This window comes from Pituophis catenifer, unplaced genomic scaffold (assembly GCF_029215685.1).
Source record: "Pituophis catenifer annectens isolate HBS135680 unplaced genomic scaffold, rPitCat1.0.hap2 SCAF_2, whole genome shotgun sequence".
Classification (NCBI taxonomy): Eukaryota; Metazoa; Chordata; class Lepidosauria; order Squamata; family Colubridae; genus Pituophis; species Pituophis catenifer.
In genome coordinates, this window is record NW_027256882.1 from 31,936,059 (window position 1) to 31,961,549 (window position 25,491).

The 25,491-nt window shown below is 44.4% G+C and overlaps 1 protein-coding gene across 2 annotated transcripts in view; it reads right to left on the minus strand.

The window, feature by feature from the left end:
• Window positions 1-229: 229 nt before the first annotated feature.
• PBX2 (PBX homeobox 2) overlaps window positions 230-25,491 on the minus strand; it is a 38,073-nt gene continuing 12,811 nt past the window's right edge. The window contains exons 3-9 of one of the 2 annotated variants that reach the window (XM_070936587.1): window positions 14,374-14,618; window positions 10,226-10,416; window positions 7,656-7,791; window positions 7,362-7,410; window positions 6,477-6,565; window positions 2,516-2,602; window positions 230-621 (exon numbers count right to left, since the gene is read on the minus strand). In XM_070936587.1, coding sequence (XP_070792688.1) covers window positions 529-621; window positions 2,516-2,602; window positions 6,477-6,565; window positions 7,362-7,410; window positions 7,656-7,791; window positions 10,226-10,416; window positions 14,374-14,618 — 890 coding nt within the window. In that variant the 3' untranslated portion in view covers window positions 230-528. Of the gene's footprint in view, window positions 622-2,515; window positions 2,603-6,476; window positions 6,566-7,265; window positions 7,411-7,655; window positions 7,792-10,225; window positions 10,417-14,373; window positions 14,619-25,491 lie in introns of both variants that reach the window. The other variant, XM_070936586.1, reaches the window with a different exon arrangement.

The window sequence follows — 25,491 nt, forward strand, 5'->3', positions numbered from 1 at the left end:
AGATGCCAAGATGAGCCCCATCCATCCGGCAAGCTTTCTTTGCTCCTTCTCTTACAAGAGATCCGTCCACACTGCCATCGCAGATCTTTCGGGGGGCGGGTATAACCTTATGAAACCGATCCATCGGACGATGATATTGGTTGCAGAGGTACCACAGTAGCTTATCCCCTGCAAATTCGGTAAGCCGTTTGGGACACCACCTCCCACCCGTTCCCACCCACCTCCCAATAATGCTGGGTCCCCCTCCAGGATGCTTAAAGAGTCAGGTCTTGGTTATCAAAGATGTCACTCAGGGTCACAGAAGGACGACCGTCTTCTATCCAATGGGTGCATCTCAAAAACGATCTGCCCCAAAGGATCCCTGGGTCATCGGATCCCCTTCCCACCCTTCCCCGGCACGGTGATGCGGTGACCCTAAGGCAATGAAAAGAGTCCTGTCTCTGCCCAGCCCATTCACAACTGGCATTTTTTCTCTTCCCTGGCATCAGGACGAACGTGAAAAGGGGGGGAACGGCCACCACAGCACGATCAGTTGGAGGTGTCAGAGTGGACGCTGCCAGGACCTTCTGTTGGGGAGGTGACAGAAGATGGAGTGGCTGCTTCCTGCCAGCCCCCATTGGCCTAGTGAAAGTAAAAAAAAAAAAATTCAAAAAATTCAAAACCTTTATTGTCAGTACACAACATATGTACAATGAGATTGGTTGAGTTCCCTCAGTGCACCCCCCCCCCACTGATGGTAAATTTCCCTGCTCTAAAGTGAGTACAGGTATGTCCTCAACTTTCGTTTAGCGACCTAGGTTGCATCAGCACTGAAAAAAAGGCGACTTATTATTATTTATGATCATAATATGATTTATTACACTTACGACCGTTGCAGCCTCCCCATGGTCACGGGATCGAATTTGAGACAATGGGCAACTGGCTCACATTTACGACGGTTGCAGTGCAGTGGTGGGTTGCCCCCGGTTCGGACCGGTTCTATAGAACCAGTAGTAAAACCAGCGGGAGGCCCCGCCCACTGACCCTGATGTCATCAGAAGCGATCTGCATGCGCAGAAGCAAGGCGCGTGTGCTCGCTTTGCTCTCACGTGCAATCCCATTGCAAACTGTTAGTAAAGGTAAGTAGAACCCACCCCTGTTGCAGTGGCCCAGAATTATCTGATCCCCTTTTACAACCTTCTGATAAGCAAAATCAACGGGGAAGACAGATTCGTTTTATAACCATGTTACTAAGTTACAATAACTGCAGTGATTCCCTTAACAACTGTGACGAGAAAGGTCATAAAATGGGGCAAAACTCACTTAGCAACAGAAATTTGGGGCTCAATTGCGGTCGTAAGTTGAGGACTATCTATATCAGTTTTCAGTTCCTGCCCTGTGAAAATTCCCAATAAGGAAGAACTGAAGTTCTTCAGAAGAACTTCAGATCCAACTTGTCTCCTACAAAAACGATCACTCCTACTTCCCAGATGCTACAAATTGTTATGTACCTTAAGCAACTGTCTGAGAACTCTGGAATATCATTTCACACATCCGTTCCTCTTCTGAAGTACAGGTAGTCCTCAATTTACAACAGTTCATTTAGTGACCGTTCCAAGTTACAACGGCCCTGAAAAAGTGACTTATGACCATTTGACCCATTGAGGACAAAATGTGGGCTGTTAAGTGAGAAATTTGTTAAGTGAGTTTTGCCCCATTTTACGACTCTTCTTGCCACGTTTGTAAAGTGAATCACTGCAGTTGTTAAATTGGTAGCACGGTTGTTAAGTGAATCCAGTTTTCCCCATTGACTTTGCTTGTCAGAAGGTTGCAAAAGGGGATCACATGGCCCGGGACACTGCAACGGTCATAAATAGAATATGAATCAGTGCCAAGCATCCGAATTTTATTCGCATGACTGTGAGGCTGCTGCAACGGTCATAAGTGTGAAAAAATGATCATACGTCACTTTTTTCAGTGCCATTGTAACCTCAAATGGTCACTAAATGAATTGTTTTAAGTCAAGGACTACCTGTATTTAACTAAGACCTTTTTCTGTTTTCATCTTATTACACCAAGTGTCCCCAACCTGTGGGCCACAGCCCACTACCGGGGTACAGCCTATTCACAAGTGGGCCATGTGAGGAGCCAGCTGTTGTGTGTAGATGCACAGCCTTACTCGCGCGAGCACTCTGGGCCTCACTCGCGCAAGTCTCGCAGGTGCTCTCGGCCCCACTCACGCAAGCGTTGCGGCCTAACTCGCATGAGCATCGCAGCAGTTCTCGGCCCCACTCACACAAGCGTTGCGGGTGCTCTCAGCCCCACTCGCACAAGTAATGGGTGCTCGTGCGCACCCACGCGTCTACCCCTCCCACAAAACCATCCCTTCTTTCCCTCGTCTGCCCCTTCCAGGCCGCCAACCTGGAAAGGTTGGGGAACTCTGTATTACACAAAGACACCCAAGCAACTAGTCTGAAATGTTGCTGCCTGAGGCCAAAGTAAACCAGAAGTTATCCACCTCTTGACCTAAACTCACCCTCATTTCACGTGGGCTGTACATCTGGTTGGCAGCCATACTGTCCCCATAGCCACCAGGCCCCATGGAGTGACGCATCGACTCCACCTAGAAGCAAAAGAAAAACAGACAAAAGGTAGAAAGAATACAAGCTTGGGAGGATAAAGAGAGAGAGACTGAGAAATATCCATTATCAATTCAGGGCACCACACATATTTTGCCCTAGAATTACCCTGTTCTTTAACGCTAGTACTTCAGAAAGAAAAAAAAAAGTGACTTGAGGGAAACAGCCATTTAAACTTCCTCCCCAGTTCCCACAGCCAAGAAACTTAACATTAGACTCTTTTTATCTTTTCCCAGAGCTGTAAAGACTTGGCTTTTCTCCCATGCCTTGGTGAGCTCGTTCTCTTGGGAGGATACATCCTTTTTATACTCAGTCTTGGCTATGAGCATTGTTATATTGTTTTATTTTTATATTGGCTTTGAATTGTGGCTACTTTTGGCTCAGTTGCTATTTGTTTATGTACGATATTCATTTGCTATCAAATTTATATCCTCTGGAATGCGAATCCCCCGAGATCCAGATGCCACGGACTCTGCTGTTGTTAAAAAAAATGCTGCAAAGATCTGACATTTCACCAGTCCTTTGACAAGGGACAATGGGACCCCTGGCCCCATTCCATCCAGTCTGCTGTGCTTGCCAACTGTTTATCAATTTTAATTTTTTTGTTTCATCGTTAACCACCCAGAGTGGTTGGGAATCAGACAGCCTACAACAGTGATGGCGACCCTTTTCGGCACCGAGTGCCAAAAAAAGTCGAGCGGATGGCAGAGCTCCGGAAAAGCCAAACTTCTGGATTCTAGCACGCATGCGCCCCCCGACGATCAGCTGGCTGGCACGCAAGCTGGTTTTTGGCACTGCTGCGCGGACGAACGGATTGCGCTCCGGAAAAGCCGAACTTCTAGGTTCTGGCGCACATGCGCACTTGACAATCAGCTGGCCAGCGTGCATGTGCACACCAGTTTTCGGCACTGCCGTGCACACGGAGAACAACTGATCATTGCATGCGCATGCACACCAAAAAACCGGAAGACAAACAGGCAAAGTCACGCATGCCGGCTGACAAGGCTTCACGTGCCACTTTGGGCATGCGTACCATAGGTTCGCCATCACGGGCCTACAAGTTTAATAAATTATTATGATTATGCAAGATCCAATCTGGGTGAGTTAGGATAATTACGATAATTATGAATGGGCAGAATAATTATGATTATCTTGCCACAATCATAAAAAAACCACAATAACAAAGCAAAAAAAAAAACCCAATTAAAATAACACAGAAAAAAAAATGTGTATTATAAATACTCAAAAACCCACAAACTGTGGGGTAGTCTTTATGTTTGTTTCATGTAAATAGAATCAACTTAAAAAGACAGGACATGTAAACATGTTAAATTAACACGGAAAAGGATTTTCACTAAACAGGATTTCTTTGTGAAGAAGCTTTTTTTTTTAAACAGTTAATTTTTTTGAGATTACAGCAGTTAATTACATAGGTTTGCTGTGGGATAAGGGCATTGCATGGTGTGAAATTTCCATTAGCAATCAGTCACCTAAAGCACTTTTTCTCAACCTTAACGTTAAGATGTAAGGATTCTGAGAGTTGAAATCCACACATTTTACAGTTGCTGAAATTAAAAAAAAAACAAACCACCAACCTAGAGAGGGGTCTCCAACCTTGGCAACTTTAAAACTTGTGGACTTCAACTCCCAGAGATCCTCAGCCAGCTTTGAACTCTGGGATTTGAAGTCCACAAGTCTTAAAACTTGCCAAGGTTGGAGACCCCTGACCTAGAGGATAGAAAACAATCTGAAAGGCCTTATGTTCTCAGATGGGTTTGACTAAATGTCCCCTTACACTGAATCAATGAAGCTATTTGCTCTGATAATGGGGGAACCAAAGAATTTTGGTCCAACCTTTCTGAACAGCACAAATATAAATAAAGAAGGTTATTATTTTATTTATTTCTATTTTCACATTTCTTAATCGCCCATCTCCCTCAGCGATTATTATTGCCTGTCAGGAAAAAAAAATGCCACATTTGGTACCTTGATGCTCTCTGAGCTTCCTCGTTTTCTTGCGAACATCTCATTACCCTAACTAGGTAACATCATCAGTGCTAGTAAGAAGTGCTGTTTGCTGTCAGTTTATATTCTGGTGATTTGCCTGTCTGTGTAGGTGGACCTTAAAAGATTCTTTGGTTGGGCTGTTTACTGATGGCTCTTTGGCAGTTTCTTGATTGGGATATTGCTTACTTTTTTTAAATTTTTTATTTATTTATTTTTTATTTGATTTATATGCGCCTTTCTCCGGAGACTCAGGGCAGCTTACAATGTGCTCAGCAATAGCCTTCATCCTTTTGTATATTTATACAAAGTCAGCTTTGTATAAAAAGCTGACTTTTACCTACCTTAGAAAGGATGGAAGGCTGAGTCAACCTTGAGCCTTGGCGAGATTCGAACCTGCAGTAATTGCAGGCAGCTGGTCTTAATAACCAGCATAATAACAGGGTGCCTTAGACCACTGTACTACCAAGGCTCTTGATTGTTGGTCTGAAGTTAACCATTGGAGTTGACTCTATGCTGATCTGGGTGCAGATTACTGGTGGAGAGGTGCTTGGTTCTTTTTGTTCTTTTTTGGGCTGGTTGATTGTCTCTTTTGCATTGTCTGTAGATGTTGTTAATGTCTATGGGTCTATTGATGGATGATTTGTCAGTGCCAGGCTTCTAGAAATTCTGTGGCATTTTTAGACTTGGCCTGGTCTAGGATTCGGTATCTTCTTTTTCATCCCTTATTCTACAACCACATCCAGGGTTTTTAAAAAAAAAAAACCCAGAAAGATAAAAGAGCCTATACTATAAATCAAGCTCTTCAAAACTTCGTTTATGTCTGGATGTAGTTTTCTTAAGTCATCAGCAACTGCGTTCCTCAGGGATATTTTTTCCTCTTCCTTAATCTAGCCTGAAGCCCTGACAGAATAGAATAGAATAACAGAGTTGGAAGGGACCTTGAAGGTCTTCTAGTCCAACCCCCTGCTTAGGCAGGAAACCCTATACCCATGATGGCAAACCTATGGCACGCATGCCACAGGTAGTACACAGAGCCATATGCATGCGAGCGTTGCCCTAGTTCAGCTGCAGCGTGCATTGGCCACCTGATTTTCAGGACTTCCGGGCCCACCGGAAGTCAGGAAATAGGCAGTTTCCAGCCTCCGGAGGACTTCCGGGGTATAGGGAAGGCCCATTTTTCGCTCTCCCCAGGCTCAAGAGGCTTTCTAGGAGAGGGCCCCCAGAGGCCCTCCGGAGGTTGGAAACAGTCCCACCGGAAGTCAGCAAACGGGCTGTTTCCGGCCTCCAGAGGGCCTGTGAGGGTGGGAAAAGCCATTTTCACCCTCCCCAGGCTCCTAGAAAGCCTCTGGAGCCTGGGGAGGGCGAAAAACGGGCCTACCGAACCCACCGTGCCATTGCGTGCCAAAAGCGGGGGGAGCATGGGGGGGAGTGTGGGCATGCGTGGGGGGGCAGGCCACATTGAATTATGGGTGTGGGCACACGCACGACCCCCAAGCTCCCACCGCTTTTGGCACGCGATGGCAAAAAGGTTAGCCATCACTGCCCTCTACCATTTCAGACAAATGGTTATCCAACATCATCTTAAAAACTTCCAATGTTGGAGCATTCACAACTTTTGGAGGCAAGTTGTTTCACTGATTAATTGTTCTAACAGCCAGGAAATTTCTCCTTAGTTCTAGGTTGCTTCTCTTCATCATTATCAGGATCATAATCTTCCCAAACGGCCAAACAGTGTCGTGCCAAAGTAACAGTAAGGAGAACAGACTTTTGTATCATTTCAACAGCGGCCGGGTTGGGCAATGCTCTCTGCGGATGCGGCAAGTCCCAAGTGGTGGTGGTGGGGGAACTAACCTGTGATGTAGAATAGGAGTCTCCATTTAGCCCTTGAAGGCCCATGAACATATCCCCCGAACTAGAGAGATTGAAGGAGCCCCCGGAGCCTGCGAGAAAATTGGAGGAAAGATGGGAGAAAAAAGAGCAACAGAGTGAACGGGTGGAAAACGCAGCTCTTTCGAGGAAAGAAAAGATTAAGGCTACTGAGAGGTTACGTAATTCGAGGTGCATGCCAAGAGCCCCAAGCGCACCCAGGAATACTAACTCTATTTTTTGTGTAAGGTTATAGTAACAGAATCCCAAACTTACCCTGTGGTAAGATGGGTGGCCAATAAAATTTAAAAATAAGTAAGTAAGTAAGTAAATAAATCTTGCAAGTTTGAAAGGTACATCTCTTCCCCCTTCACCTTTACCATCCAAGAAACCAGGAAGGGACCCTTCTGAGATGCTTTCCATGCCCACATTCCTGCTGTGGACTCAGCTGCCTCTTATCTGACTGGTGTCTAGTCTGTGGCTCTTCCTCCCGTCTCCCAAGGCCATTCCCGTAGACCGTTATATTGGCCTGGGGGCAGGGGAGAAGGAAGAAAGGAAGGAAGGAAGGAAAGAAAGAAGCAAGCATCTAGATCTGCACTCAGCAAGGATGACCGCTTGTCTGGAAGGGGACGGAAGAGCTGGGAATGGAGATTCTCCTCAGGAGCTCCACCGTCTGTTGGAGGGGGGGAGGGCAGTTCCATGCTTCTCCAATCCCAGCAAGGACTCCTGCACCAACATGGGGTGTAGCGGAGTTTTGGGGAGGAGGGGAGTTACCCGCGGAGGAGGGGGTGTTGGGAGAGTCGCCCCCGCTCTGTGCGGCGCTGACCGCCGTTTTCACGGCGTAAATATTGGCTTCCTCTTGGAACTTGCCGATGTTCTTCTTATAACGGATGCGCTTGTTCCCGAACCAGTTTGAGACCTGGAAGGAGGGAGGGGAGGGAGAGGGCAGAGGTCAACATGGAGGGGCAGGAAGTGGGAGGGGAACAAGGGGTGGGGGAAAGAGGGGTGAGGAAGGAAGGGAATTATGGATCGATAGGTCAGCCAAACCTGGACCCTTTCCCCCGGCCGACCTTCTTTCCCGAAGTGACCCTACCGTCTCTTGCAGACAGTCTTGTAGCCTGCTCGGATCAGCTTCAGACTTGCCCCCCGCAAAGGTCCTGGTACCTGCGAGACGGTGATGCCGCATTTCTTGGCAAGCTCCTCCTTGGCCTCCTCGCTGGGATACGGGTTGCTCAGGTGCGAGTAGAAATATTCATTCAGGACCTCAGTGGCTTGCTTGCTGAAATTGCGTCGCTTCCGCCTGTCCGTTGCGTGAAACAAAAGTGGGGAGGTTGACAGTGAGAACAGAATGATTGGCATTTAGGTATCGATATCCACCGAAGAGGAACACTCGTAGGGGATCAAGAAGGGGAAAATTAAAAAAAAAAAAAACAAGGAGAAGGAAGAGTAGGGATTTATAGGTATATTAGAACAAATATACAAGTAGTCCTCAACTTTTGACCATGATTGAGCCCATAATTTATGTTGCTAAGTGAGACATTGGTTAAATGAGTTTTGCCCCATTTTACGATCTTTCTTGGCATAGTTCTTAAGTTAGTAACACGGTTGTTAAGTGAATCTGGCTCCCGCATTGCCTTGGCATGTCAGAAAGTCGCAAAACATGACCCTGGGAAACTGCAACGGTCATAAATACAAGTCAGTTGCCAAGCATCCAAATTTTGATCATGTGACTATGGGCATGCTGCAACAGTTGTAACTATGAAAAACGGTCATAAGTCACTTTTTTCAGTGCCGTTTTTAACTTTGAACGGTTATTAAACAAACGGTTGTAAGTCAAGGACTACCTTTATAGGGCAGCCCTCCTTTCATTGTACTAGTTGACTGTAAATGCGTGAATGGTAAAAATAATCTGAATGGTAAAAATAATCTGTTCAAATATAAGCAGTTCTATATTTGATTATGATGGCATTTGGGACCAGAATTGTCGTTACTAAGCGACACAGTTGTAAAGTGCAATGTCATGTGACTGCATTGCTAGGCAGCGGCAATTCTTGTAGTCCCAGTTACCATCGTTAAGCAAGGACTGTGCAGCTCATTAAATGAGGACCTTGCATGATTATGATTTCCTGCTGGCTTCCCCATTGACACTGCTTCTGGGAATGCCAGCAGAGAATGTCAGAAATTGCAATCACACGACTACGGTTTGCTGTGACATCCTAATTACAATCCAGATCCCAAGCACCCAGATTGCAATCATGTGACCAATGGCCAGAACTCCAAGGACAAGTCCGAAGTCTCCTTCTTTTAAGTGCCATCACCAGGTTGGAATAGTCACTGAATGAGAACCACCTGTATTTCTACCACCAGCTCCATCTCTACCATCATCGCAAAGTTGTTTTTTTTTTTTATAACTAACCCATACACAATTGTGGAATCCAATCTGGGTCAATCTCTAGCTGGCTACAGAGAAGTTCCCTGACGATGAGCTTTAGCATGAGTCTGAAAGTTGGGAAGACCAAACCTCTGGTTTCGGTGACCGACCCAGACTGAATCTTACAACGTTATCCTGGGACACGTATATTCACCTTCATTTGCCATACAAAATTACTTAAAGAAACCAGCACATTAGAAAAACAATTGGACTTGACATATAAATTTCACAGGAGTGCTAAAATATCTGGAGATGTTCTTGAGAACTGCAGTTCTAACTCTTTCCAGGTAGACTCCAGTGATTCTCCAGGTTTTCTTGAAAACATGCAGGCCGTGTATATTGAGCCCCCAAATGAGATTTCCAACAACATATCACTACTATCTTCAGATCAGAGGTGGTATTCAGCCGGTTTGGAGCGGTTCGCCCGAACCGGTAGCGGAAACCACGGATGGGCCTGCTCACCTGCCCCGGCTCTATGCCATCCTATTTAGGCACATTTTTTAGGGTGGGTGCATGTGTGGAAGGCGCATGCGCCAGCAAAGCACATGCACGGAAGGCCGGGCGCATGCGTGGATGGGGTGTGCGAACCGGTAGGGAAAGTAAGTGAATGCTTCAGATCCATCCTCTCTCCTTGGAGTAAAGTCCAGAATACATTATGCAAAAATAAAAATAAAAACACAGGCAGTCCTCATTTAGCAACTGCCTTGTACAGCAACCATCCGCAATTATGATGAAAGTGATGAAAAACTTTGCAACCAATCCTCCCATTTATGACCTTCAAGGGTCTTTTAAACAAAGGAAAGCTAAAAATCATAAGCAATGGTTGTAGTTTCATCCAGTGACCCAAGTTGCTGGTTCCAATCATAGATGCTAAATGAGGAGTACTGCAAAGCTAAACATTCAAATATTTGCTAGGTTTACATAATACAAATACTCTGCGGCTTTCAATTGTTCATGATGCAGTTTTAAATAGCAGGAAGTATGCACAGTTCTACAGGAAGCCATGATATATTTGTATTTCCCACAGTCGGGGAATTTATTTGCCAACATTTACATGTTGCCAACACTTCCGAAGTTAGGTATTTCACATCATATGGAAGGTACCCCAGATACAACCATCAGCAGAATTGGCTCTTTTATGACTTGTGGACTTCAACTCCCAGAATTCTGGAAGTTGAAGTCCACAAATCATAAAAAGGCCATAGGAGTTGAAGTCCAAAAGTCATAAGGCTCAGGAATTCTGGGAACTGAAGTCCACAAGTCATAAAGGGGCCATATTTCACCTCTGAAATAAAATACCCACCTGGCATCCAGGAAGCGTGAACGCAGGATCATGACCGCTTCACATGTGCTCTGCTTCAGCTGCATCTGGATAGAGCTGAACTTCCGATGGATGATGCTGACCATACGCTCAATCTCCTTAGGCGACACCGGGCGTGTGCGGCTTTGCTCTCGAAGCAAATTCATCACGTGGGTTGTGAACTCATTGCAAGCCTTTGTGGGTCGAGGAATGGAAAGGAAGAAGGAAGAGACGGGGCAGGTGAATCAAAAGTTATGACGGCAAGAACTTGACACTTTCCCCATCCATTGCAATCTGTCCTCCATCCCAGAGATTCACCATCTTTGGCTACTGAGTCTTAACTTAAGATGTTAAGTTATTAACATCTGCTGTTTGCAATTACTGCAAGTTCAAATCTCACCAGGCTCAAGGTTGACTCAGCCTTCCATCCTTTCAAAGGTAGGTGAAATGAGGACCCAGATTGTGGGGGCAATAAGCTGACTTTGTATAAATATACAAAAGTATGAACGCTATTGCTTAACGCATTGTAAACCGCCCTGAGTCTCCGGAGAAGGGCAGCATATAAATTAAAGCAAAAAAAAAAAAAAAACCTTGAATCTCCAACTAATCAACTTTGTACAGGTAGTCCTCGACATATAGCCATTCGTTTAGTGACCATTCAAAGTTACTGAAAAAGTGACGTACAACCATTATTCACTCTTATGACTTTGCAGTATAGTCATATGACCAAAACTCAGATGCTTGGCAACGGGTTCATATTTATGACGGTTGCAATGTCCCGGGGTCATGTGATTCCCCTTTTGCGACCTTCTGACAAGCAAACTCAATGGGGAAGCCAGATTCACTCAACAACCGTGTTACTAACTTAACAACTGCAGTGATTCACGTAACAACGGTGGCAAGAAAGGTTGTAAAACGGAGCAAAACACACTTAACAAGTGTCTCACTTAGCAACATAAATTTGGGGCTCAGTTGTGGTCGTAACTCAAGGAGTACCTATAGTGCTATTAATTTTTCTTCCCTAGAAAATGTTGGTTTTTCTACCCATTCACCCTGTTGCCCATGTAATCCTTCGAAAGCGCTAACTATGGCCACTAAAACACAGGCCTGGGTATTTCCTATTGTGAAATGGGAAGTATTTGACAGTTTAGAAGCAGGCCCCAAACAGAATAAACCATTAAAAACACGTTTTTAAAGTAAAAGCCTTAAAAAGACACATACACATATAAAAGCAGTCCCCCATTCAACCCTCATCAAGATAAGAGATAAGATAACCTTTGTTGTCGTTTTTTTACTGCGAGCACATTGGCCCACATTAAAAATGAAACTGTTGCGTGCTCTCAAAAGAAAGTATTATCTACCCATACATACTGAGGTGGTATTCAGCCGGTTCGGACTGGTTCAGGCGAACCGGAAGTGGCGACCTGCGGGTGGGTCCGTCCACTCGCCCTGGCGCTGTGCTGTCCCATTTAGCCACGTTTTTTAAGCCGTGTGCATGCGTGCAAACTGCGCATGCAAGCAAAGCACATGCGCAGAAGGCTACGGAAGGCACGCGCTCACATTTTCAGTGTGCGGCGAACCGGGGTTAAAATTATGTGAAACCCACCTCTGCCCTGTGGTTAAATAGGTGGACGACAAATTTAATAAATAAAGATCAGCCAGAAGCTACAACCAGTCCAGAATGTGAGGAATGGCAAGCACAATAATGGGCGCCCCTTGGTTTCCCCTGTAACACCTCTCTTGCATGAGCTGCACTGGCTCTCAGTTTCCTCCCAGGTGCAATTCAAGGTGCTGGTTATTACTTTTAAAGCCCTGTACAACACAGAGTCAGGTTATTTGCTGGACAGCCTTTATTTATTTATTATTTATTAATTCAATTTATATGCCGCCCCTCTCCGAAGACTCAGGGCGGCTCACAATGCATTTAAAATCATTATAAAAAACATTTAAGAATTAAAAACATTAAAAACATTAAAACTCATTCACACCATTCATGGCCGGATATCGCCGGATCGCAAGAGCGAGATCAACGGCCCCAGGCCTGCCGGAAAAGCCAGGTCTTCACCGCTTTTCGGAAGGCCAATAGGGTGGGGATGGTCCGGACCTCAGGAGGTAACTGGTTCCAGAGAGCCGGGGCAGCCACAGAGAAGGCCCTCCCCTGTGGGCCCGCCAGCCGGCATTGTTTAGCTGACGGTACCTGGAGGAAACCAACTCTGTGGGATCTTACCGGTCGTTGGGAGTTATGCGGTAGAAGGCGGTCTCGAAGATACCCTGCCTTCCTAAGGCAGGAAAGGGTGTGGTTTTGTATGCTGCTTTCATCCCGTGGATGAGGCTTTTCTTTTCTTAAGAGCATCGACCAGTCTTACCAGGTCAGATAGGATGGGCATGCTCCTAGTTCCTTCCTTTAAACCAGGGGTCCACAACCCCTGGTCCATGAACTGGTACCAGGGCACGGCCTGCCAGAAATCAGGTTGCGCAAACCAGCAAAGCCCCCTCTGCGGGATGCCAAGCAGCACACGAAACCTCGCCTTCTCCGGTCCGCGGAAAAACCTCTCTCCACAGAACCGGTCCTTGGTGCCCAAAAGATTGGGGACCGCTGCTTTAAACATTGCATCTTATAGGAGGTAGGAAGGGTGCCTTTTCCATGGCAGGCCCTGCCCTACGGAAATTACCTTCTGCCTGAAGTTCGCCAGGCCTCGCACTCTCCTCTTAGCCTTCCGAAAAGATCTTGCTTTTCCCTCAATCCCAGGGACAGGACTGGGGGATTGAGCAAGGAATTTGCATGTGTGTAAGATTAACTTCGGTGCCAGCTTTTAATATTCATTATTTAATGTTGTAAATAATATTTAGTTATAGGTTTATAAATTAAAACACTTAATACGTTTAATGTTTTAATAGGCATATGTACGGTATGCATTATATCGTTTTATTATTGATGTTGTTTTAATCCTTGGCTGGAAGCTGCCCAGAGTTTGATATGGGTAGCCATATAAATGGTTTAAATAAATAAAATAAAATATAAATAAATAAAAATAAAATATATAGCATTTGATTTGACTATGTGCCATCAAGCCAGTGACTTATAACAGCCATGGAAATAGATTTTCTCCAGAATGATTGGATCAGATTCCAACCCTGTCCTTTGTATTTATTTATTTATTTGTTTATTTGTTTATTTATTTATTTATTTATTTATTTATTTATTTATTTATTTATTTATTTATTTATTTATTTATTTATTTATTTAATTTATATGCCGCCCCTTTCCGGAGACTCAGGGCGGCTCACAATACATTTTAAAAAAACCATTCTAAAAACATTTAAAAGATTAATAAAACATTAAAAACCTTAGAACGCATTCACACCATTCATGGCCGGATCTCGCCAGATTGCAAAGCGAGATCAACGGCCCCAGGCCTGCCAGAAAAGCCAGGTCTTCACAGCTTTTCGGAAGGCCAGTAGGGTGGGGATGGTCCAGACCTCAAGAGGTAACTGGTTCCAGAGAGCTGGGGCAGCCACAGAGAAGGCCCTCCCCCGTGGGCCCGCCAGCCGGCATTGTTTAGCTGACGGGACCCGGAGGAGACCAACTCTGTGGTATTATTAAAGATTTTTTTAAAAAACAAAAAGAAAGCTTTAACACTTTTTCTGTTTCAACAGTTTCGCATCAGTCAAAAATTTCATACTTATACATTTTTTCCCCTCCCTTATTTCTACTATATCTTTGTATGGATTCTTAATCCCAACACTTTCTCCATCATTGTTGTAATCAAGTTCATCTGCTTTGCCCTTCCTTCCTTCCTTCCTTCCTTCCTTCCTTCCTTCCTTCCTTCCTTCCTTCCTTCCTTCCTTCCTTCCTTCCTCCCTCCCTCCCTCCCTCCCACCTTTCCCAGCATTATAGATTTGCTCCATTTGTCCCCAAAATGTCATCATATATGACAATTCCTATGTAATTTAAAAAGAAATATCGGGAAATGCAGGATCAAAAAGGTTTATTGCCCTAAATGTGTGCAAGCCAAAGAATTTGGCAGCCACTGGTTGAAAGAGCCAAAATCAAGATCAAATCCCTTTAAATATATATATGCACGCGCACACACGCACACACAAAAAAACACACACACACACAAAAGGTGCCTGCTCTCAGTTCTTCTTACCTGCTCGTACTTCTCCAGCTCCGAGTGGTAGATCTGGCGGATTTGCGAAAGCTTGTTGCGGTAATCTGAGTGCTCGATGGAGTTGTCGGGGGACACCCCTCCTGCTGCCGCCGCCGCTGCCGCCGCTGCTGCAGAACCACCCCCTTTTTCAGGTCCGGCCACCCCCTCGGCCAAGAGCATGTTATCCAAGCGCATCAGCTGTGGGTCTACCGGCTCTTCCTCTTGCGAACTCCGGATGCTCAGCCCTGCAAGCATCGGGAGAGGAAGGGTTAAACGGGCCCGCTTGTGCAAACCTAGGCTTGTGTGCAAGCATTCACAAACATGTACACCCACTCTCTCTCTCTCTCTCACACACACACACTTTTTCGTTGGGCTCACCCACCCTCCCCTCCGGGTGCCTCTCTGTCGCTTGGCAAGAGGCTGGGTTGCAGGGAGGTCGTTGCTATGGTAGCAGCAGGCCTGGAAAAGGGGTAGCAATTTTTGGCAGGAGTCATCCTGCGGAGTTGTGTGTGTGTTTGTGTGAGCCAGAAGGAGAGCAGGACAGAGAGCGAGGAAGGAGAAGGGCACAAGCAAAGACCCCACAGAAGCAAGAATGAGGATCAGCCAGTTTGGCTCTCTAACCTTCACCAACCCACCGCCCCCCCCCCCAAAAAAAAGTGTAGGGGGAGAAATTTTGCCCTCCCTCCCCCATGTTTCCAATCCAGAGTCGGTCTTTTGCTTTTCATAGCAACCCAGGGGCCTCTCTGCACCCCACTCCAAGGGGGGCGGGGGAGAGCCTCCCCCAAAGATGGCACACAGCCAGAAGAGAAGAAATAACTCACAAACCTGCCTGGCTTCATTCATTTTAACAAGCTTTCTACCCCCAACCCCCACTCCTCTGCAAAATCACCCCATGCTCTCCCGCTACGTAAGGAATCGTCTGGCAAGGCTGCGGGTGCAACTCAATCTGTTGTTTATGCCTCCCGTTAGGCAAATGTGCTGGCTGAGGAAGCCACCCAAGCCAAGCTGGGGCAGCTCCGCAACTGGCAGGGCAACTTGATGGAAGCGAAGTGTGTGTGTGTGTGTGTGTGTGTGTGTGTGTGTGTGTGTGTGTGTATACCCGTGCGGGGGGGGGGGAAGAAATAGAGAAATGGGACAAATGCATTAGATTTATAACCAAGCAAGGTTGCACCAGCAGGGAGCGGCCGTGGGAGCAAATCTGTGCAACTCACTCTACCAGTTCTGGAAAAGCTTCCTTGCTGGTGTGAGCGCAAAGAGGCTGGAGGCCCAAACAATGTTGGAGTTTCATCCACTTTTGCTCACCTTGTGGGAGGAGAAAGGCTGGTCTGTGGTGCAAAAAAATAATAATAAATAAACCAGGAGCTGTGGAGCATCTTTTCTGATAAACGCAACTCACAAAAGCAAGCTGCCTTTTAATAAAATCAAAAGCTCCTAGTGGCTCTGAATTTCTAGCTCTGCCTAAAAGTCCCCCCTGCAATGGACAGAAGCTGTGGGGAAAAGTCCTTTCCCATTAAGGCAATAGATATGTTGGTGTTTCAAGCCAGAAATTCAACCGGTGCAGATTTTCTTTTTACATCAGGATTCCCCTAAATCACGGGTGTCAAACTCAATTTCACTGAGGGCTGCTTCAGGGTTGTCTTTGACCTCCGGGGACCGGGGTGGGCGTGGCCAGCTCGACGTCACTCGTGTCGGGCCTCCTGTGGTGGCCCAAGTGCTCTCCCAGCGAAAACGGGGCCCCGAGTTCCATTTATCGGCTGCCACGGCCACGGCCTCCTGTAACCCTCTGCCAGCAAAAACGGAGCTCGGGATTAGACAGGGGAGCTCGACAGGGAACTCCCCTGTCTAATATGAAATCGTAATCTTGAATATGATCCGCCGACTATTAATCTCAGCCAGTAGGAAAATGAGAGATTCCTCAAGATATGATAAATAAAAGTTATACTTTGACCTCTTATCACTTATTGCACTGTCTTCAAATAATCTTAGAGGAAAACAGGATGAGATATTAGAACGTCTTCCATGATAGATCTGAAATTGTATGTATTGTTGGGTGGCAAAATTAATAAAAAGAAAAAGACTGTGGACATTTAGAGGTAGTCCTTGACATACGACCACAATGGGAACCAGAATTTCTGTTGTGAAGAAAGGTGGTTTTTAAGTGAGCCATGCCCAATTTTACAATCTCTTTTGCCACAATTGTTAAGCAAATCAGTGTAGCGAATCTTGCAGGTATCAGGTTCAATTGCCAAAGAATTCCACTGTGATCTACTTTTGGGGGAGAGAGGGAGGGGAGGTACAGAGAAAAAACAGAAAACACAATAGGTATTCAATGTTATTTTATCAAATAAGGTTTTGAAGGATGTATATTTTTTTCGGGTTTTTTTTTTTTTTAGCCTGGAAACCAGGGGCAAGGCTATTTCTGGTTTTTCTGCTTCAGGATTAACTTCTAATTAATGTTTAAATTAAGCTCTCTAGAAATAAGAGCCTTGATAGTACAGTGGTCTACGCACCCTGTTATTAACACAGCTGCCTGCAATTTACTGCTGGTTCGAATCTCTCCAAGGCTCAAGGTTGACTCAGCCTTCCATCCTTTCTAAGGTAGGTGAAATGAGGACCCAGTTTGTGGGGGCAATAAGCTGACTTTGTATAAATATACAAAAGGATGAAGGCTATTGCTTAATGCATTGTAAGCCGCCCTGAGTCTCCGGAGAAGGGCGGCATATAAATCAAATTAAAAAAAAAACAAAAAAAAAACAAGTACAACACTGAGAAAATGATAGCAATTTCGGATCTACTGTAGATTTTTCTTCCTTGAGAACTTCTTGTTTTATAATTTAGTGTGCCTATAGGTTTGAGCAAGTAGATAGAATAAAACCAATGCATGGTTTGGTGTTCCATCTGGAATTTTCTCAAAGCAACTATTTTTATTGTTAAAAATGAAAATTGGAAATGAATTATAATATTTCACATTTATGAATTAAGACATTTCACGTTTTTTTATCTTATGCATTGCCATAAAGGTAATGCTGCTAACTCAGTGATAAAAAACATATTTTTCAGCTGCTGTTACATGTGCAAAATACAAATTTAAATTAGTTCCAGTAGTGCTTTACTGCAATGGGTTTTATCAGAGGTCAAAAAAACCTGTAACTCTCAGAATAAATCCACTTTTGGGACTATCTGTAAGAGAATCCAAATCAGCAGCCCACAAAGCAGAATCTCCCTAACATTTTTTGGAATGGAAAGAGATTGTTTGGTATGGGTGTGTTACTTGGATCCCTGACAGGATCAGTTATTTCAAAGTGATTTAAATTTGTACTAGGCCTCAGATTTGCAAACTAAGCCTGCAGTCTAGCATCCTGGAACCGTAACATAACGATATTTGCCAGGAATGAGTAAAGGAAGTAATTAAAAACTATAGAAATATAACAAAAGAAAGTTGTGTGGTTTAAATGCGGCGACTTTTCATAAAAATGGGAAAAATATCAAGACCCGAGCCAAACTTTTCAGCTATCTAAACAAATCAGTTTTGGTGCTACGGAGCATTTTGAATTCTACTCAATTGAATGAACACTTTAACGAGTGGCTCCATAATTTTCTACCTGCATTGTGGCTGGGGAATTCTGGGATTTGAAGTCCACACACTTTCAGGTTGCTTAGCTTGAGAAACACTGCATTAAATGATGGAAAAGATCTGGAAACAAGTCTCAAAACAGCACCCTCTACTGATCCAGATTGCACAATAAGTATAATCAATAATAATGAACGATAAACCTACACATTTAGAGTATCAACTTCCATTTCAGCCATTTTTGCCCTTTAGTTTAACTTGAGGGATGTGGGTGGGCCTCACTTAACAACTCTTCCTATTCAGCAAGTGTTAAAATTTGCAACAGCACTGAAATAGTAATGTTACAATCGGTCTTCCACATTTATGATTGTTGCAGAATCCTTCCAGTCATGTGATTGCCACGGCTTCCAACAAGCAAAGTCAACGGAGAAGCCAGCATTAGCAGCGCAAGACATAATCACTTAACGACCATGGGCAATTCGTTTAACAAGCACAGTGGAAGTGACATCGTAAGGCCATTACAGTCGTGTGATATCTCACTTAATGACTATGTCACTTAGCAGTGGAGTTGCTGGTCACTAAGCAAGGACTGCCTGTAATAGGCGTTCATGTCAGTTATTGTATCTTTCCTCCTTTCTGTTTTTCTAATTATCATTTCTTCAAATGTTACATTCCCATCTTGCAAATGGAAAGGAAGAGATGAAAGGTGGCGCCTTACATAAAACGACTTCATGCACAGGTAGTCCTTGCCCTACGACTGGTTGCTTAGCAACTGTTTCAAATTACCCTCTACTTGGGGTGTACTTATGTCGTGGATTCAAAGTTCCAGCAGTTCCCCCCTGTAGGAGAGACTGGCTAAGCCAGGGGGAGGAGTCAAATGGGGACCTAGCCTAGAATCCCTACATGGGCACAAAAGGGCAAAGTCCGATCCCGCCCTTGAACGCTGTTGAACATCATCTAGATTCACCCAGGTGCAAACCGTTAGTTTCAGAAGATTCCCGTGTAGAGCCTTGAGCAATAAAACAGCTAATTGAACTGTTCGTGTGTGGGTCTGGTTGTTTGTGCCTAACATACTCCCAGGGTCACATGACTGCACTTCAGACACTCAACCAGGCTATATTTATGGTGGTTTGTCGAATCCCACGGTCACGGGACTGTCTTTTACAGCATTTTTGCAGAAAACCAGCATTTACTTCCAATATTCAACAAAACTGGCCCATGATGAGCCATAATGATTAGGGTGGCTGCTTAACAACTGTCACTTTGTCACAGAAAAGGTTGTAACATTGGGTCGGTCATGAGGGTGACCCGATTGACAACTGTCACGATTTACAACCTTCATGGGCAGACTCAATTACGCCCATACGTTGAGGACTATCTGCATTCTGATTAGTGCCAAGATCTGAATTGCAAACCTCCTCGTTGTGTTACATCACAAGCCGTGGGCTTGTGTTGCAGAACTCTTATGCAGCCAACCAAGGAAATAAAAAGTTGTTTAAAGGTTGTGATAGAGCAGGGGTGTCAAACTCAAGGCCCGGGGGCTGGATCCGGTCTGCAAGGTGCTTAGATCTGGTCCACAGGGCCACCCTGGAAACAGTGAAGGACCGGCCCGCAGTGCCTCTGCCACTGAAAACGGAGCTTGGGAGAGCTTGGCTGCGGCCCTCCGAGCTTCATTTTCACTGGCAGAGGAGGCTGTCACAGGCAAAAATGGAGCTCGGAAGCCCGTTTTCGCTGGCAGAGCCCTCGGGCCTCCACAGGCACCCCCGACACGAGTGATGTCAAGCTGGCCACGCCCACCCTGGCCACGCAACCCTGATGCGGCCCTCAATGAAATTGAGTTTGACACCCCTATAATAGACCGACTCCACATTTGCACTATTCTTTTTACACGCACACACACACATACGGGTTTATACCTAAAGGGGCAAAGAAGCTGCTTTTTCAGCTTTAGCTCCACAGATGTTTCCACTTAAGATCCGTGCAGCCAAATGCAATTCATTGCACGGTACTTTGACTTTGTCAAGTTCAATCCATCTAGTATTTCTGATTTTCATTGCATTGCACACCTGGGATTTATTAAAACCCAGTCGCACTGAATGCCTCTTGTGTCCTTTGATAAAAAGCTTGCTAAACCGAACGTCAAACTGGAAGAAAACTCCCCGCAGGTCCCTTTAGAAATTCTCAAAATTAAAGCATAGATGTTGTCGTGCCGTTTTATGTACAGGAAAGGCACTCGGTACAGAAAACTGGGAATTGCTTCAAGTACTTAAAAGTCATTTAGGGAGACGCAGATTTGCAAACTGCCAGTAAACATGGCTTAATCCCAACAAATTTAAGAGGCTGACTCCGCTGCTTTCTCATGAACTATGCTTTTAGTTGTTTAATCAAATGTCATCCAAAGTTGGGTCCCGAGAAGCGAAATGTTTACAGTAACATTCTTTCTACAAACAGCTGGACAAAAGCTAGTGGAAAACATTATTCCTGGGTTGTTGTTTTTTTGCAGGAACGCTAAACCAGAATTCCTTGGTACACGGCTTATTGTTCGGAAGCAACTATGCTGGTTCACAACGCCAGGTCAATCACACTCCTTCTAAACGGGTAAATCAAAAATCCTTGCTTCTTTTTACAGGTTGTCCTCAATTTACGACTAGTGTTCATTGGAAGTTATGACGACCCTGAAAAAGGTGATTTGCAAGTATCCCGTGTCACAACATCGCAACTGTAGAGTGATGGGTTTCAGCAGGTTCTGACCAGTTCTGGAGAACCGATAGTGGAAATTTTGAGTAGTTCGGAGAACCGGTAGTAAAAATTCTGATTGGCCCCGCCCCCATCTATCCTCTGCCTCCCAAGTCCCAGCTGATCGGGAGGAAATGGGGATTTTGCAATAACCTTCCCCTGGAGTGGGGTGGGAATGGAGATTTTACAGTATCCTTCCCCTGCCACGCCCACCAACCCACGCCCATCAAGCCATGCCACCCCCACCAAGCCACACCCACAGAACCGGTAGTAAAAATTTTTGAAACCCACCACTGAACTGTAACATGATCAAAATCTGAGCATTTAGCAACCAGCGTGAATTTATGATGGTTTGCAGGGTCACAGAATCACCATATGCAACTTCTTCCCACAAGCCAAGTCAGTGAGGGAAGCCGGATTCATTTAACAAATGACTGGTTCACTTAGCCACCGCAGCAATTCGCTTAACAAGTGGGGCAAAAAGACCGTAAAATTGGTCGTGACTCACTTAACAGAAATTCCGGTTCCAATTGTGCTCGTACGTTGAGGGCTAGTGGTAAGCAATTTTTCCACCTTGGGAAATGCCTGCTTAATTAATCTGCTACTGTTTCCAATTATATATATAAGGCCTTGTGAAAAAAAAAAAAAAGAGCGTGCCGCATCATTCCCATTTGCAGATCTTGTGCAAGAGATGTTGTAAATCGTTTTATGCAAATGAAAGCACACCTCTGCATCACAATCCTTATTTGGGGGCAAGAAGGCCGAGTACAAAAAGAATAGATCACATGATGTCACGTTTCTTACTTTTGAGTGGTTTTAAAATTATACTTATTAGCTTTTAGAAATCATTTTGCAAAAACATCTACCGTCGTAGTCTACCAACAGAAGGTGCATTTGAAATAAAACAAGATGTGAAGGGTTGAGCCGGCAAATGAATTTTGATCTCAGGCAGCAAAACGGTTACTACTGGCCTGTTTCACAACTTAAAATTATGGACGCAGTATTCGTGCCAGGGAAATGAGTGATTTAAGAATGTTATTATAATAGATATGCATTACACAGGCATGCCGTGACTTTCCAGTTTCCATCTCCAATTCAAGGGATCAGATAATAAGCGATAATGATAAATTTCTCCCCGTGTGCCTGCATTCTGGTCTAGATCAAAATGAATATTCTTGGGGGGAGGGGGGACGGTCCCAATTTTGTGCAGTATTTTAGGAGTTTTATTCAAGGAAGGAAGGAAGGAAGGAAGGAAGGAAGGAAGGAAGGAAGGAAGGAAGGAAGGAAGGAAGGAAGGAAAGAAAGAAAGGAAGGAAGGAAGGAAGGAAGGAAGGAAGGAAGGAAGGAAGGAAGGAAGAAAGGAAGGAAAGAAAATAAGAGGGAGGACTATATAAATTATTTAATAAATTGAGTATTTGAATAAATGAAACAAATGTTGTGCACTATGAAGTGGCCAGCTGGCTACTTCCATAAAAGTCCTAAAGACTGTAACAATGGTGCTTTTCAAAAGGAAAAAATGTGCAATTTAAAAGACCAGTGTCAAAACAGCACCAGCATTCATCTTCACGTAGAGTGCATCCATGCATTTTAAATGCATGGCATCTTCCATTGTTTTTCATTTGTCATCGTTTTTAGAATTCTAGCCTCCATGTGTTCAGGGGTTAGTGAATGTTTACTATGGGGTTGATATCGAAATCTACCAGCAAAAGTGTACCCTGAGCTTCCCTGCCCATGAGGAGTGAGGAGTGAGGAGAAATTTTTAATAAAAATGGAAAAATCTTGGCTGGCATTTAGAAAATCTGCACATTGACAAAATTTCCATCTGTCAATTGAAAAGGCATCAGTGCTTGGACCCACACATACATTACACCAGTTGGGAAGAACTCAATGTGTATGAAAGCCAGCACTAGCTAAAGAACTGGCAGCTCTGACTCCATTTTTTTTTTTTTAATTTGATTTATATGCCGCCCTTCTCCGAAGACTCAGGGCGGCTTACAATGCGTTAAGCAATAGCCTTCATACTTTTGTATATTTATACAAAGTCAGCTTATTGCCCCCACAATCTGGGTCCTCATTTTACCTACCTTAGAAAGGATGGAAGGCTGAGTCAACCTTGAGCCTGGTGAGATTTGAACTTGCAGTAATTGCAGACAGCTGATGTTAATAACAGTGCTTTAGTCTGCTGCGCTACCAGGGCTCCTTGTTGTGTTGTAATTCATATTGTTGTGCATTAGATAACAACAACGTACCCTGTTTCCCCAAAAATAAGACATACCCTGATAATAAGCCCAATCGGGCTTTTGAGCACATGGCAATAAGGCCAAGCGCTTATTTCAGGGTTCAAAAAAATATAAGACAGAGTCTTATTTTCAAGGAAGCACGAGTAGACAAATGCAGAGATGCCATTTGTTTGATTTTGGATTTGTGTGCTGCGGTTTGTAAACCCCCCTGACTTTTAGCGGTAGAAAATATCTTGAATAAGGCCAACTCTGTTTGACTCAACAACCTGTTCAATGAAAGCAAAGAAGAGTTTTTTGTTTAACAGGCTCAGTTGGTTGAGTCACTCAGCCACTTGGGCTGAATTCTAAAGACAGATTAATTATGAAGTAAGTCAAAAGCAGTTTGAGCAACAACAAATCCCCTTACTCCACCCTTCTGCTGAAGTTGTTTTTCAACTTTTTGCAAAGCACGAGTTGCTTGTCTCAAGTTGTATATTTTAAACAAGGGTTTAAGGAAGGTTTGACCGTTCAAGCCTGCAACAGAAGACCAGAGATCATCCACCTTGTGCAAAGGGAAAGGTGGAAAAACGGATGACCGAGGACTGAAACACAATGCTTCAACTCCAGAGAAGAACATCTATCAAGTCCAGTGCCAAGTTGGGATGAAGCCAAGTACATCCCACAGGAGAAAGGTGGGGGGGGGGTGGGGGGAGGGAAACACCACAGGAATAAATTTTGCTTGCAATGCTGCTATTATTAAATACTAGACAACTCGTGACCTGTGGGGGTCATTGTTTCAGAGATATTTCCTTACCAGATCCCTCAATATTGGCCTTCAACAATGGCAGAGTTTAATGTATACTTGAAAGCGTCTTAAAAATTCAGGGAGACATTCAGAGTCTGCTTTGAAAATAGCCCACAGTGAACTGCATAGCACAGAGGTCCTCAACCTGTGGCTCGCGACCCACTACCGAGCCATGGGCTAATCGCCACCAGGCCGTGAGGGGGGCCGGCTGGTGTGTGCGCCTCTGCATGCGCACACGGTCCCACTTGCCTCAGTGTTGTCACAGACATTCACCGCCCCACTCACACCATTGTCATCACGAATATCACAGGTGCTTGTGCATGCACATGCGCTTGCCCCTCCCACAAAATTCATCCCCTCTTCCCCCCTGTCCCCACTCCGGGCCGCCAACCCAGAAAAGTTGGGGAACTCTGGAAAAGCACATCAAACATTAAGAACTGACCACAGGAAATATCTCACAACATTTTCTATTATGTTCAGAAACTGCTTCATACAATTGGCCAAATTTCAATTCTATGGGAATCAACTGGTCCCGTATTTTGGACAAGTTGGGCCACTTGAGGTATCCTGCTTCAAAAACTTTTGTCCTATGATACACTGTTTTGCCCATTTAAACATTACAGAATGAGAGTTTTAGTGCTCTATAGCAGTGTTTTTCTTAACGTTGGCAACTTTTAAGACTTGTGGACTTCAACTTCCTGAAATCCCCAGCCAGCATGGCTGGATGAGGAATTCTGAAAACTGAAGTCCACAAGTTGCCAAGCTTGGGGACTCCTAGTATTTAGATATCTCAGTGTCACAAAATACTAAAATATAACTTGACAATATACCCACTGCTGTTCTCTTTACTTTTATAGGAGTGTTCTGAAAACTCAAACTTGTTTAAGAGACTTCAAGTAAGAGAATCCTAAGAATACCCTTAAGATTCTAGAAACTCCTGCCTGATGTTCAAATGTCCACAATCAAATTAATGTGGTACTTCTTGACACAATACACAATACTTACACAACAGTTCATTTAGTCACCATGGCACTGAAAAAAGCGTCCTACGACTGTTTTTGACACAACTGTTGCAGATCCCAGAAATCAAAATTCAGGTGTTTAACAACCGACTTATATTTATGACGGTTGCAGTGTCCCAGGGTCATGTGATCTCATTTTGCGACCTTCTGGCAAGCAAAAGTCAATCTGGAAGCCAGTTTCACTCCACAACCTACTAACTTAACCAGTTGCAGTGATTCACTTAACAACTGTAGCAAGAAAGGTCAAAAAATGGGGCAAAACTCAGTTAACTGTCTCGCTCAGCAACAGAAGTTTTGGCTGTTAAGTCGAGCGCTACCTGTAATAAAACCACTTTTTACCAGAAATAAAAGTGGGAGGAGTCACTCCCATTAGGAAGAAAGATCCCATGAGTCTTCAGGTTTTTAAAAAATCTTGTAGAAACAAATACTGAAATTTCTGACTGCCAGAGTAGTGCGTCTTAGTGCTGTAGCAAGTAACAGAGAAAAATTAAACAAAGCAACACAAGGCATTGCCGTATGCCGAGTCAGATCTTTGGTCTACCAAGTCTGGTTCCTCCACCTCAAAGAATCAGTGTTTCGGAATAGACAAGGGTACAGGTAGACTTCAACGTAACAATTGTTTGTTTGGTGGCTGTTCAAAGTTACGACGGCACTAAAAAAAAAGCGATTTAGGACCACTCCTCATACTGATCGTTTTCTTTAGAAGTACACCCACTTATTCAGAAAATGTTTTAAAACAGACACGGGCTTTAGGGCAGTGTTGGC